Genomic DNA, 15,321 nt, shown 5'->3' with positions numbered 1-15,321 from the left:
GAGTTTTAATGATAAGGACAAAATAAAGGGTAAAGTGAATAGTACCAGGATTGACTTTTTAGTGTAAAAATGTGGTTTTTCGTTAAAGTGAACAGTATCAGCTGTTTTTCGTTAAAGTTCCCTAAAACATAAGGCTTCCAATAGCTTGTTTATGAAGTCCTTATCAACAATTTTTGTTTCACTTTCGAACTTCGTTAATAAACAAAAAAATCTGCCTAGCCACTCAATACTACGGTCTGATGATATTCTTCTTCACTTGTAATGAGAGGTCTTAGGTTCGAATATCGTGGATGGCGAATTCGATACCAAATTAGGTTGCTCATTATGTGACTTTGCCGAACTCCCTCCTCCCTTAATGTAAAAATATCGATGTACTAAAAAAAAAAATCTACCTCATTCCATAGAGACTAGTTCAAGCCCAAAACATCTATAGACCGTGTTTAAAATATTAGTACATGTGATAATACCATTACGCAAATTTATGAAAATGTCGATGTCAGTTGTCTTCGATGAAAATTATGGAAGGTATGTGTACATCAACTCATTTTGATTTAGTCAAAATCAGAGGAAATTTTTTTTCAAAAGTTCCAAATCTGCAATGGATTATGACAAAATTTACGTAATGGATCAATAATTATTGTCGATACTCATTATATCTCGCAGGTTCTTGATTTTTCGAATATTTCGACGAAAATATCGACAAATTTTATGTCAAACATTTGCAGAATCACGCTACTTACAGAACATCTTTCACAAAAGCACAAATTTTATTTCAAATATCGGTAGAATCACTCTACTTAGACCATCTCCAATCCTGACTTAAAACCTAAAAATATTTAGCCCACAAAATTTAGGTTTTAGCCTAGAAACAGCTTTTCTACTCCAACCCTTTTGGCCTAAAATTTTAGCCCCAGATTATCAAAAAATGAATTAAGGCTAATTTTTTTTTAAAATTAACTTTTAAAAAAAAAAATTATGTAGACTATCCTAAATTAATTATATGAACATTTTAACCTAAAAATATTTAAATTCCGTTAGATCTTTTTTGTTACCGTTAGATTTGATTATATTCGATTTAAACCGTTGGATTTAATAAATATATAAATATAAAACAAAAATAATAATAATTTGAACCTGGACCGTTGGATTAACCAACAGCCCATTTAAACACAACCGTTGGATCACCAAAAGTAGCCGTTGGGCTGCTTTTGCTTTCTGACAGCAGGGAACAACCCCACATGGGGCTGTTTGCTTTCAACAATCTGCCAAGCGCGTGTGGTGCGTTGGCGTGTGGAGGTTGGGAAGTGGGCAACACAGCCCTGGTTTTACTCTCAGTTGGTGGGGCCCATTTTGCTTTGTGGCCTAAAGGGCCGGAATTTGACATCCATTTGGGTTTTAGGTTTTAGGTTTATTTTAAGTCATGGGTTGGAGTGGATTTGGAGGGGGAAAATGGTAAATTTTAGCTTTTAGGTCAGGGTTGGAGATAGTCTTACTAAACATCTTTCACAAAAGCACAGGAACATGAGAATTATGTAGGAGCAAGAATAATCGTGGATTACTTTTTGAAAAAAATAATTTTTTTTGGATTAATAAGACTATTCCAATTATAATACTCGTGAAGAAAGAGTTCTAATAAATGTAAAGAAGAGGGATCTTTCACCTAATAGCGAAGGATTTGAACCAAGATTTCCAGATGAATAGGGTAGGGTATTATCTGATACATAATTTAAATGTTGGAATTTGTCATCTAAAAAAAGAAATATTGAATGAATTGATTGTAAATTATGAGGAAGATACTAATCGTAAGGAAAACGGAATTTCCACCATACTCCCACACCGGTCCCGCCGATGTGATACACCGTGGCCAGCGTTCAACGGCTATGCGACAAACGGTAACGGCGGATATTAGAAGGTCGTCCTGTTTCCCCAATCAAACTATTAAAAAAATTTAGACAGTTTGAGTAAAAAGTTAGACGTTTCATTCCAACTGCCAAATTTATGCTTTAACAACTTACTGTTCTAAAACATACACCACAATTAATTAAAAGGGGGAAAATCGGAATACAATAAAATAAAAAAATAAAAAAAAGCGTATAGGATCACAAAAGTATGCAATAGAAGAAAAATCAACCAATGCAAGAAACTATCACGACAATTCTGCTGGAAGTACAACACAAAAGCTATCATTTGAAACTATGGTAGTGTAGACGAAGAAATCTATGTTACGAGGGCGGCCTTTCCATCTCCGTTGCACCTAAACTTTGCGCACTTGAATGTTGTGAGTGGACTGAAGCCGCCAAATGGGTTGCCTGCCACTTTGAACGAGTGCGACCTCTTCTCCTGCCTTTACCAGTCCTTGCTCCTGTAAACAAAACACCGGAAAATGCATCATCAGTGCTGGCATGGTTGAATAGGTGGCTACGTTAGTCCAAATCAGAACCAATAATATCCTATGAAAAAGTTAAAAGAAACGAAAATATTGATCCTGCCAAGATTGATTCAAGGATGACCCTTTAATTTAAATTACTCTACGTCGCCATGAATTTATGAAATATGCAGCAGAAAATCACCTTCAGCACAGTCAAGGCATTGCTAAAGCTTGTTTCAGAATCTTCTGTGAACTCCATGTATATGGGACATACGCCTTGATACAAAGCCAATCTCCGTTGTATGCTCTTACTGCATGACAATCAGAGTACTTGCTAATGAGTGGAACTTGCACAGCATATTTTATCTGATACAGTTACAAATTTTAACTAATGCCTTTGTAAGGTAACATGAAAACTCACTCATTCGTGAAGGCAAATATGGTGCCGGTAGGTCGGTAATGGCTCAATAGAATAGCCATGAAACCAGTTCTGGTAAAGACAACGATTGAGGTACCAAGAGTATTGGACATCATGGTTGCATGGTAAGCAAACATCTCACTCATGTGGTTCTGCAGGAATAAAGACTTCAGAGTCAGTTGAACCTGAATGAATAAGATGCTAGACACTGGCTACTGAAACTGAATGAATAAGTATATGTTCCCTAACCTTGAAAGCTTTACCAAGATTGGCTGGCACTGCGCTACCCAAGATGGTCGCCTCAGTCCGAAGTGCGACAGTGTGCATAACTTTCACTGCCTTCAAAGGAAACCTACATGGATATGAAATCTCTTTATCACATTATGCTACGGTCTAAATGTTAGTATAGTCCAAAACTGGTTCCAACCGTATAATTCCAATGGCCACAACAACTTACTTTCCATGAGCAGTTTCTCCAGAAAGCATAATTCCATCAGAACCCTCTCTAACAGCAATGGCAATGTCGGATACCTCAGCTCTGGTTGGTGTTGGGTGAACAATCATGCTTTCCAGCATATTTGTTGCCACAATAACAGCCTTTCCCATGCTACGGCATATCCTGATAATCTCTTCCTACATTTTGAAATAAAAGAGAGTTCAGAACGTACTCAATGAACTCAACTTAATGTATCAATCTTGTTAAGTGGATTCAATTGCAATGTTTTTGTTGTTAAGTACCTGCAAAAGCGGAACTTCTTCAACAGGGAGCTCCGCACCAAGATCTCCTCTTGCAACCATTGCCTAAAATCAGATAATTGTGTGTCAGTACTATCAGGTAAGTTCAAAATCTATTATTTACATATTAAAAGAAGAGATTGGCATTTGACGTTTGAGTTATTTTTATATTAAACATAAAGACTAATATATTAAACCGTGCTAAAAAAAGTTCAACATATCATTTCCTAAATTATCGTATATTAAAAATTTAAAAGAAGAGATTGCTGAAACTTATTGATAAATTTCAAATGTGTTTTTAAGATGCAAATAACCAGGAGAAAGAGCATTTATTGAGTATCAAGTTTCCATTCATTGGTTCAAGAAATTACCCCATCGGATGCTGTGATAATGGAATGCAAATTCGGGATAGAGTCTGCACTTTCTATTTTTACGATAACATGTATATCTGCATTGTTACCTGCAACATCAAATATATTAGATACAATTTTTTAAAAGCATTAAACAAAAGTGTGGTATTCAGATGTATTTTATGAATATATGATAAAAGTATTTGGACAGTTACTTTGCAGATAATTCTTCAATTCATGAACAACTTGTGCATCTTTGACAAATGAAACAGCGTAAAAGTCAACTTTATTGTCCACTCCAAATTTAATATCTTCCCAATCTTTCTCTGCAATAAATAAGTTCAGAAAACTATATCGATTAGGAAAACCGATCATAAAGAAATAAAAGAAAAACATCTTTAATAGAATGTAAAGGATGTAATCGACAATTTAGGAGTCCAACCAGTGATAGAAGGCAATGTTGCACTTTTCCCTCGCACATTCAAATGTCGCCTAGACTTAAGCTCTCCTCCATCAACAACTTCACAATTCACTGATTCTTCTGTCTTGGACTTCACCAGGAATGACATCATACCACCTACAGCGCAAATCAAGATTCAGGGTGCATATAAACATAATTTCAATTTTTAACCAAAAGAAAAGTAAAATTCAACATACCATCAACCAGAAGCATGTCTCCCGGTGCTACATCGTTAACAAAATCATCATAGTTCACGCTAACACAATCTGATGTGCCAACCCCTCTTTTGATTGTAAAGGTAAATTCCTGCCCGCTTTCCAAATTGATTGGCTGCGGCAAGTCACCGCTCCTAACCTCAGGACCCTGATACAGAACAACCTTTCATCAATGGAATGACCTAGATATAATCCGAATAGTAAAAAATAAGCAATTTAACGTAATGACTTGATATCGAAGGAATAACAACAAACAATAAGGGGAGCCTTGCCTTGGTATCAAGCATGATTGCGATGACATTGTCTTTATGTTGCTCATTATATTCTTTAACCAAGTCTATAACTTTCTGATGAGACACGTGATCTCCATGAGACATATTCATACGAGCAACATTCATTCCAGCCTCGGCCAACTTCCAGATCATTTCGTGTGTGTTGGTGGAAGGACCAATTGTGCAAACAATCTTTGTCTTACGTTTTACAACAGGCTTGGACCACATACCCACTGCTGGGTCATCAAGTTGCTGAATTGCCTTCCACTGCTCCTCTATCTAATTAGCAACACAAACTAAACAAATCTAAGCATACATTCTAAAAGCACTCGGAACTTTAAATGAAAATTTCAAAGTGATTGTAATAAAAGCGATTACGAGCATAAGTGCTTTCTATAAAAGCATTTCCAAACAGCCCTAAACATTATCAATCAGCCTATCTATTATCAATTCAACATCCAAAAACAAAAAGTTTCCTTTTTTCTCATGATTTTCTACAATTTCTCGGCAACCAAACAGATTATATTTTTTTTACGCAAAGGTAGGGGATTCCAGCTAAGCCCGTAATAAAGTATCGAACTTTCCATCCAAGCGAATCGAACCTGAGACCTCGGAATTACTCTAAGGAGGAATACCACTAGACCGCATTGCCAAATGCATCAAGGTCCAAACAAAGAACAAGGAAGATTTGAGCAGTGGCACGAACCTTGGGTGAGTCTTCGGGTGAGACGGGAGCGACCTCCGTCTGAAGGGGACGCTTCGCAGTGATCTCAGACCTCCTGTTCCCAAACAGTCTCCAGCTCCATCCCCTCTGCTTCTCCTCAAAGGCCATAACTTTGTACGCAAAGCTCGTTGGCGGCTTCAGCTTGAAGGCGGCGCGGCGGTATGCGGATTCAGAGGTGGGAGAGAGGATCGAGCTCTGAATCGCCCGCATAGCCACCACCTGCACCATTTAGGAGAGAGAGGAGAGAGAGAGAAGATAGAGAGGGAGAGATTCGGGTTTTTGGCGGAGGTTCTGAGAGGACAATGGTGAGGTGAAGTGACTGGCCGATGGATTTAAAAGGACGTGGGGGAGGTTGTGGAAGTCGCCGCTACTTTTGGCGGAGGTTTTGAGGCGCCAGAGAGAGAGAGAGAGAGAGAAAGAGACAGAGAGACAGAGAGTTTGGAAGGGCTTTGGTTGTAACGAAGGAAGTAGCGGCGAAGTAGAAGTCGCTCAACTTCCTTCGTTCCAAGTGGAGTTTGTCTCGAAAGGGGAACGGGCGGGTCACGAGATTATTTTGGGCCTGTTCCGGACAAACAGTGCTGCTTCCTCATATGCGGGCTGCTGGGCTGATTTGCCAGTTGAGCAACTCGCATAACCGAATTTACCATTACTGTGATATTTCGGTTCACTGTTACATTGGCGTTCTAATGTAATAATATATTTTTTTCTTCACACGACTTTACACTAATGGACATGAATGCCATATGTGGTGAATTTGTTATCTATAAGTTCTTATTTTGAGAAATTATTTTGTATGACTTTCCCTAAATTAATGGCACTACGTGACAAATTTAAATCCACGCACAATTATTTATCGGTCTATGTAATTTTCAACATGACTAATGAGAGTTTTAATCTCATATTGAGAAATAAGAGATTTTATATGTGCTTATAAATAATTGAGTTGCTTCTTATATTATCAATTGATTTTATGATGAAACTTTAACTTTCTTCATGGTATCAGAACAAGTTATCTTACACGTGAAGTCGAATAACCACACGTGTTCTATGTCACCCAACGGCCACACGTAAGGAAGAGTGTTGACAGTTTGAATCACACATCGAAGAAAAAAGATACCTTACATATGCTTATAGGTAATTGTGTTACTCATCATTATTAGAAAAATAATTTTTAAAAATCAAAGGTTTTCACCTATCTAGGGGGATCCTCTCCGGATCCTCTCCAGATTCTCTTTGTGAGGATAATTAGGATTCTCCAATTACATCCGTTCATCGTGGAGTAAAAAATCATTGTAATTTTTTATTATTTAAAATTAAATATAAACGGTACCTGATAAAAACTGATCGCAAGATGTACAATGAACGGATATGATTGGAGGATCCGGCGAGGATGCTCTCTCCTCACCTACATACGATTCCAACCTATAAACGATTGCCACATCAGCTGACACCTGTACACCTAAATGGCCACATCAGCTAATAAAAACCTTGGCCACGCCTGAGGAGCGCGGGAAAATCACGTTGAAATTGGCGCCACCAAAACCCTCAAAATAAACCCTTTCTCGGAGATCTGATTGCTCTCGCGCCAAATTCCTCCACTCCTCATCTCCTCCAGAAGTCCCAAACTCTCGAACCCTCGTTTGAAAACGGCACCGTTTCACGGAAGATGGACTTGGAAGGCTTATCGGTAATATGCTGCGATCTGGGGATTGCAGAAGAAGATGACAATGGCAACCGGATCGGCTACTCGAAGGGCAAGTACTGCTTAGGTACGTCATCTATGTCTTCGAGAAATCTCCGTTTGGATGCCGAGAAAATGCCGGAAATGGAAGATAATTTTAGTTTGGATTGCAAAATTTCCTAGTTAAATTGACTTTGTAGCAATTTTGGTTGGAGTAGATTGCGAAACTAGGGCAGATTTGGGGGGAATTATTTATTTCACTTACTGTTGATGGTTGGAAATGGGTTAATTTTGAAGGTAAAATTCCACCGGGCTAAATTGCATCATTTTTCTTCCGTTTAATTTTTTAAATTCGAAAATTTTCTTTGTTAATTCCAAACGTTCAATGGGTATTTTTTTTCTTAATTATTTGGATTTGGCTTGAATGCACGAGGAATCGTATGGTCTCGATTGATTAGATGAAAACGATGTCGATTGGGAATGTTATTTTTTCCAGTCAGGTGGCAGATATGAAATTTGTTTTTCTTTGTTATTGACAGATAATCTGAAAGATTTGCTAAGGTTTTTGAGGCGTGATGACCCGCAGAATCGGGATGTTTTTAAGCAAGTCTGTAAATGGAATATTGTAGATCAGCATTTGGTACCTATCATTGAACACTGCCAAGCTGATACCAACTTGGTTTTGAATGCAGGTAAAATCGTTTTTCTCTCTTCATTACATGTTTATGAAAGCGTATTCCAAAGGGATGACTTTAATTATTTTTTTGAATTTGCAGTGAAGGTTCTGGTGTTCCTAACTATGCCAGTTGAGCCTTCGTCGAATGATGTTTTGCAGCAGATAGAGTTTCTGTGGAAGTTGAAGTCTTCGATTACATCTAGTGATACTGTTGCAGTTATAGTATCGCTTCTGGAAAGCCCACTGGAAAATTTGGAACGGTGAGAGAAGATTACATATGCTTCATCTTCTGCATCATTGGTTGCTTGAAAATTACATATTCTTCATCGCTTTTTGACAGTGATGCATTCACGGAGGATGACTGGAAATTGGTGCAGTTGGTACTTACTTTATTCCGAAACATCTTAGCTGTTCAAGAAATTTCACAGCAGCAGAAGGCTGGAGGAATGGCCAGTCAATTTGTATCACTTAGAGATAGATTTCTAGAACTTTTGTTTCATGAGAACGTGATGGACATAGTTTTAGTCATAACCCAGCATATTGGTGATTCCCGTAGCTACCTCTGTCACGATAACTTGCTTTTATTGGAAATTTTCCATTACATATTCATGGGTCAAGAACCAGAGTTGATCGCAAACGCATATTCAAAAGGTCTTAAGGTTGGTTTCTCTTCATCTCTTTCTGAATTCTTTGTAAGGAAAATGACGTTTGTTCAGAGCTAGCGAGCATTTTAAATAAGACAATGGGAGAAATTAAATGAAAACCTTGACAAGAAGCTTTAATATGAGACATAGATAGAGCCACAAAAAGTACAAGTTTTAGCCAATGAAATTTCTTTCCTTTTGTTGCTTTATATTCTGAACTTATGAGCTTTGAATTATTTGCTCAATGATTTAATCTTACTACTTACATTACTGATGCAGTGGTTGATAGCCGTTTTCTTATAGTCTATTTGATTACTTGTATTTTTTAGGTGGATGGAAACACCGCTGGTTCCTTAAATAGTCTCAAGTCCATAATGGAGGAAGAAGAAGAAGAGAAAAAAAGACTTTCTAGACTACGTAACATGAGTCGCCATTCACAATTTAGTGGAACATTTACCCAGCTCACCATGGTAGGGAGTTTCACTATGGCCTCATGCAAGTGAGGTTTTTAACTTTTTATAAGTTCTTCTCTAATGATAATGGGCTTTCCTCGGCAGGATGGTTCTGTGGCAGTTTTGAAGGGAAGGCCTACTTCTACCTCTTGTAAAACCATGCTTAAACCACATAATCCCCGGGGTCCAGTAAAAAAAATTGCTTGGGATCATGGGACATTGCCTTCAACAAAGGATAAAATTTTAGAATTGCTCCATGATTTTGTAAACCAGTTTTTATCAGGGGGTTACAATGGTATGTCATTTTTTCATTCCTCTTTTATGTTAGTTCACTTTTTTTTCTTGATGTTCCATTATGGTCTTATTGCACAATTACAAAGTAGTCTGTGTCTATCAGTTCTGATGCAGTCAATTCGTGAGAATATTGAAAAGGAACACCCCTCAATTCAGAAGAGTGATGTTGTTGTCTTCTTTCAAGTTGCTCAGTTTGCTATTTCTTTCCAGTATCACAAGTCTTCAATTTCTAAGGTGAGACAGGCTATGTTGGATAACCATGTTTAGTTGTTTCCTAAATGGACATGGTAATTACTTTTTGCAAAATGAAACCTTTCTGCAAACAGGACTCATTTTTCAGAATTTAGAAACTAACCTTTTTGCACGGAGAAGGACCAATATTTCTCATCTCAATCTATCCCAACCTGCAATTTAATCAATGCAACTGGGTCTTTCTCCATTATCCATTCTAAAGGGTTTAGATTGTACTTCTGATATAATGAGTCCATTATGCACAGTGGTTGTCATTTTGGGTCATTTCACCACATAACTCAAGTCACATTTCTTGTTGGAGAATTTTAATTGTTTTACCTGGATCTTCTATGATTTACCAGCCTAGCATGGGCACAGAAGCAGATCCAACTGAAGCTCCCACTGATAAAGATGCTGATAGCACATTCTTCAAAGGTGATGTTTGCGGACCCATTGCAGCATCAGTGAACGAATCTATGTTTCAACTAGTCATTTCAAAGTGGCGTTATGCATATGATAGCTTGAAGGAAACACATGACTACAAGTTTTTGTCTGCAGCTGGTTCTCTTATGAAAAATATGGTAATTATTTCATTACTTTCCAATAACACTTCTCTGTGGCCTAAGTTACTTTCCATGCAAGGGTCATTGGTGTAACGAATGATGGAAAAAAAATACATAGTTTTTAAAGGGACCAATTGCACTTTAGTGGCCCATTAGAAGGACATATTTTTAAGTTGCCATATCTCAAAAGCTCTATGCAAGTTATTGATATGTGAAGTTGGGATAAGAACTGTATTTTAATTATGCTCTTGCAACATGCTTCTTAACTAATTTATTTTTCTTCCAGATTCGCATGCTGGATTTGGTGCTTAAGTTATTGCCAGCAGATTCCAAGGAGCCTCAAACAGCTCGCATACTTCTCTACAAATTATTTTATGATCAGACTGATGAGGGGATGACGCACTTCCTCATAAATTTACTCAAATCATTTGACACTCTCAAACAACCCAGAAGGTCCTTTTTTTTTCCTTTTTGTATCCACATGCACACTTTTTTTAAATTTCCAAATATGATTTTTCACTTGAAATCCTGTTGAGAGGTTCTCTTTAGTAGTTGTGTCAGTATCAGAGAGTTTTAACGAAAGATTAGAGGATTTTTTTCTTTGTTGTTGGGCATCCAATTTTAGATATGCAATCTTTAAGAAAGGGAGATGATTCAGCATTCTACAGGGTAGGACTTTTCCCTGACCATCAAGAAACACCTGCCTTTAACCTACTACTGTTCAAACACGTACCAGGAAAAAGAGATTTAATATCCATTTGTCTTTGATCAAAAGCAAGTTATTCCAAAATTAATTACATTTTTTTTCTCTTGTTTGAGGGCCTTTATTTCATATTCACAAGTTTTCTTTGTCAGTGATCTTGCAGATTTGATAGAGATGGTTTATAAAGTTTTACGGCTCATGGAAAACCTTCAAGCAGGCGGAACTTTGAGGGTATGTAGCATTCATAATTTTGGATGGGGGAAAGGGGGAAAATATTATTGTCTCTCTGCTAAAACCATTTGGAAAAAAAAAATTCACTACTAAAACCAATTTCCTTTTATGATTCAGGTTTCTAAAAAATCTAGGAAAGTGAGGAAGAAGAAAACACCTATTGAGAAGGAAACAGAAAATAAACTCTTAGAAGAGCATGGTACCATTCAAAAAGAGATTGGCATCTCCAATGAAGAGCAATCAACAGAAGTCAGTGTGACGGAGAACAGAAGCCTAAACACAATTTCCAATGGGAAAGAAGACACCATTATCCCTGATCAGCCTGATGAATGCAAAATATCTTTGTTGGAGACAGAAAAAATTGAAGACAGTCTGGCACAGATCGATCGCAGAGATTCTGACTATGCCAAAGGTGATCTTGGTTATAGCACAGGCGATTCTTCTGCTGATGAGCAGGTAGCTGCAACTGATGAAGTTGATTTTAAGGTGTCAACTTTGATTTCTGCTTTTGCAAGCCACAGCATCATCCAGAAGTTGTGTTGGTTGCTTAAGTTTTATAAGGGTAACTCGACCAGTACCAATCACTACATAGTCAGCATGCTGCGAAGGATAAGTGATGACCTGGGGCTCTCTCCGATGTTGTATCAGGTGAAACTTTACGTATCAACTTTATATAATTTTAAGCAGCCATTTCAAGTTCATTTCTCATCTAAAGTTTTCATGGAAAAACTTTTGCAGTTGTCACTCCTCACTACATTCTATGACATTCTAGCTGAGCAGAAGTCATGTCCATGCAAGGCGTATGAAAATATTGTCGATTTTTTGAAAAGTTTGGTCAGAAAAATGCTTAAAAAAATGAAAAATCAACCCCTACTTTTTGTGGAAGTTCTCTTCTGGAAAACTCGCAAAGAATGCCATTACATTAATGCTGAGTATTTATTGCAAGAGCTTGGCCATTTGAAGAAAGAAACTAGAAACTGGGCAAACAGTTTAGGGGACGATGAAATTGGTCCATCACTGGACAAAGGATGGACAAGTAGAAGCATAGCAGATGCACTTGGTGAAGATGAAGCTGATGTCGTGCTATCTCATGACCTTGGATATGAGAAGTAAGACATGTTTCTGATGCCTCTATTAAGCGGGAAATTGTGATATATGAATAAATTTTGCGAAACAAGTCTACCAAAGGGACAAAAAAAAGTACGAAATTTTCTGAATGGATGAGATACTGCAAGAGGAGCTAACAAATATGCCTTCTTTTTTCTTACAGTGATGGAGAAAATTCTGGCAAAGCGGAGGGAGGTACTGCATATATTTCAGATAATGAGACTGATGGGCAAGCTAATTATGACAAGTACGTCCTTTATACTTACAACTTGATGATTAATATTTTTTATAAATTGTCATCTTAATGAGACCTTGATGCATTCGACTGTTGCAGTGAGGGAAAGTCCATAGAGAATGAAACTGAGAGGGTTTCTAGAAAAAACAAGCGACTTGTTATTGGAGCTGAACTGGAGATGAAAATTAAGGATCTGTATGAGAAGTATGGTTCCTTGATCTAAGATCTTTCTTCTTTCTTGAGCCTTTAACCCGGCATAGTACACCTGATATCAGCCGAAACATAATAATATAAAAAGCATTGGCCATGATGTGTGTTCATAATTTGAGTTGTGCCAATATTGTTTTAGCAGTGTAACCTACTTTTTTCATCCAGCTTTACTGAAATCTTTCCTAACAAATATGGCCAATCTAGATTCAAGGATGACCAGAATTGTAGTCATCTTATTGCGGAAGCTCTTGATCGTGATGGTAAAGTTTCATCAGCTCAAATTTCTAACAAGCTTAAACAGCTAGGGCTGAAAGTTGCACGAAGGAAAAGAATTCGGAAAGCTCAGGAATCTGTTTCCACTGGGCCTAGTCAAATTGATGGAGATGGAAGAGTAGAGGAAGCACTTAAAACTCATTCTGAATCAAAAAGCCAGCCTTTGTGAGTGTTTTGTCAATTAGCCATTCATTTCATGGCAAATCGTAATGCATGCTGGTTTTGTTTGTGTTGCTTCACTGCTCAGCTGTTAATTAATTTGACCTTGATATTTTTATAGGCGAGCAAGAAAAAGGGTCCGTGCCCTCAGTGAAGATCAGGAAGCTAATATCAGAGCTTTGTACGAGCAGTGAGTATTACTTGGTGGCTTGGTGGAAATATGAGATTTGACATCTTCTCACTTGATAAATGCTGGAGGATTACCAAAGAAAAGTAGATAATGGAAGTTTACTATTATATTGTTTTAAAGAAAAATTTGCTTTCTTCGATCTTCCCAGATTTAAAGACCATAAGAAATGCAGCCATATGATTGCAAATGCGATGGATGGAGATGGGAAATTCACAGCTCCTCAAGTTTCTCGTAAGCTTAAGCAGCTTGGTTTGCATATTCCTCGGAAGAAGAGGCCTTCAGGTGGCATGCTGAAGGATGAGGATCATAGTGACTCTAATGCAAACAAAATGCACGACTCTGATGATGAAACACTATTTTCATTAATGAAAAGGTAAATGTCAATGATTAGTATGTCCATCTTAGTTTTCACTGTTTTGGCGTTTTTACTGCATATGTCAGACTCCAATATCTTTACGTAAACCTTACAATATAAGGTTATTAAATTCATTATTCAGTTCGGTTTCCATATTCCGAATTAACTTGTAGGAATGTGTATTTGGTTCCATCTTTACACTCGCATGCATACATAGATGTGTAAATACCTATGTCTGACAACTTTTTGTTTGAACTTCTAGGGGCAAGAAGGATAATAGCGACGAGTTGCTAGAACAGACTATTGGACGAGAAGCGTTGGAAGATGATTGTGATGATGAAATCCTAAGCTCTGTTCTTAAGTAAATCTCTTCCCTCTCTCCATCCTCAAACCTCCCCCTGAGAAAAAAACGAAAAAAGAAGAATTCGAATAACTATAGTCGTTGGATTCTGATTGTGTATGTAAGGTAGCCATTTTTCTAATAAAAAAATTGTTCTTTTGGATATAGGAAAACTAGGCGATCCCTTTCCAAGTCCATAGATCAAAACTCCGAAGCCATCTCGATTCAGGGAACAGAAAGCGGCACTGTTTTGGAAAATGAAGTTGACGAAGGTGCTGCTGCGAAACGTGCTAGTCTGAATGGCACAGAACAAGCTGAAGTCACGGGCACCAGCAGTGGTAATCCATTAGATGTTGGACCTGTGAAAACTTTGGAGGATTTGCTACATCAGGAAATGGACACTGATCTGGCAGATTCGGAGGATGAAGTAGGTACATTGCCAGTGAGTGGTGTAAGCAGAAGGAGGTCAAGGATGGTACTTGATGATGAAGATGATGACTGAGATTGTAGCACGATCAGGTTTCACCGTGCTGGAGTTTCGAAGGACGGTGTGGTTTCTGACTCTGCTGGAATTGTTATACCATTATCCGTTGTAGCATGATCAGGTTCCTTGGTGCTGAGTACCGAAGTGGTGAAATCATCCTTTTTCTTAAACATGCAGTAGAATTTGGATTAGTGATCTGTGTGTGTACATTGTGTAAGGGACTCCTGTGGGCAGGGAAGGTCACCTCCGGACGGTTGGACCTTAGAGGCCGCGTGGGGCATCATTCTACAAATGGTGGTCCCACAATTGCCCCCGACTATCGATTTCCGGATGGCAAGTACCTTCGCCCATGAGCGGTAGGTCTCGGGTTCAAGACTTGGGAGCAGCCTCTTCATAAATGGGGGTAAGGCTACCCGATATTCACCTCTCTCAGACCCTGCTTAAAGCGGGAGCCTTGTGCACTGGGTACGATCTTTACTAGTTCCAAGTCGCTTAATATTCCAAGTGCAATTTCATGTAATTCTCTAGTTCATCTTATTCTAATGGTCTGTATTGGAATAGATTTTGCGCAGGCTACACGAAATATAATCAACGGTAAGAAAATGTAAATAGGATACAATATTTACGAGGTTCGGTCAAATTTGCCTATGTCCTCGGAGTAGCCATATTTTCTTCTTCCTTTCCCTTCCTTCACGTATTAAGTCTTTCTCCAATCCATGCTCCACCACCATTCTTTCTTCTTGCTTTCCCTTCCTTCACGTATGAAGTCTTTCTCCAGTCCATGCCCCCACCACCGTACTTTTTTATTCCAATCTCCTTTTCCAATTTTTCTCTACCATTTTCCCTCATTTTCTCGGACGTGAAGGATTTTTTCGTATATCGTGCGGTCATAAATTATTTAAAATTTTTTATTTAAAATTAAACACGAACAATATCTAATGATTTCTAGCT

The 15,321-nt window shown here is 38.0% G+C and overlaps 2 protein-coding genes across 3 annotated transcripts; one reads left to right on the top strand and one right to left on the bottom strand.

Moving 5' to 3' along the window:
* Positions 1–1,956: 1,956 nt before the first annotated feature.
* On the bottom strand, positions 1,957–6,027 carry LOC126617154 (plastidial pyruvate kinase 2-like). The gene is made up of 12 exons (XM_050285199.1): positions 5,525–6,027; positions 4,819–5,097; positions 4,529–4,694; positions 4,314–4,448; positions 4,087–4,197; positions 3,893–3,981; positions 3,525–3,587; positions 3,244–3,419; positions 3,036–3,138; positions 2,790–2,938; positions 2,571–2,679; positions 1,957–2,362 (listed from the first exon to the last, which is right to left on the bottom strand). Exons 1-12 carry the CDS (start codon positions 5,768–5,770, stop codon positions 2,255–2,257), a joined length of 1,734 nt encoding a protein of 577 aa, XP_050141156.1. The 5' UTR covers positions 5,771–6,027; the 3' UTR covers positions 1,957–2,254.
* A 1,053-nt stretch (positions 6,028–7,080) lies between these two features.
* On the top strand, positions 7,081–15,010 carry LOC126617037 (uncharacterized). 2 transcript variants are annotated; one of them, XM_050285117.1, is made up of 19 exons: positions 7,081–7,311; positions 7,763–7,915; positions 8,000–8,159; positions 8,240–8,558; positions 8,873–9,013; positions 9,101–9,290; positions 9,393–9,523; positions 9,883–10,101; positions 10,370–10,536; positions 10,939–11,017; positions 11,135–11,665; positions 11,756–12,126; positions 12,288–12,371; positions 12,459–12,563; positions 12,774–13,007; positions 13,123–13,191; positions 13,340–13,564; positions 13,809–13,907; positions 14,055–15,010. In XM_050285117.1, exons 1-19 carry the CDS (start codon positions 7,209–7,211, stop codon positions 14,386–14,388), a joined length of 3,714 nt encoding a protein of 1,237 aa, XP_050141074.1. In that variant the 5' UTR covers positions 7,081–7,208; the 3' UTR covers positions 14,389–15,010. The 2 variants fall into 2 exon arrangements, with proteins under 2 accessions (XP_050141074.1, XP_050141072.1); XM_050285115.1 differs by lacking the exon at positions 7,763–7,915 and having other exon boundaries at positions 7,086–7,311.
* Positions 15,011–15,321: the final 311 nt, after the last annotated feature.

This window comes from Malus sylvestris, chromosome 1 (assembly GCF_916048215.2).
Source record: "Malus sylvestris chromosome 1, drMalSylv7.2, whole genome shotgun sequence".
Taxonomy (NCBI): domain Eukaryota; kingdom Viridiplantae; phylum Streptophyta; class Magnoliopsida; order Rosales; family Rosaceae; genus Malus; species Malus sylvestris.
The sequence above is the reverse complement of the archived record's forward strand: the minus strand, read 5'-3'. Positions and strand labels throughout refer to the sequence as shown.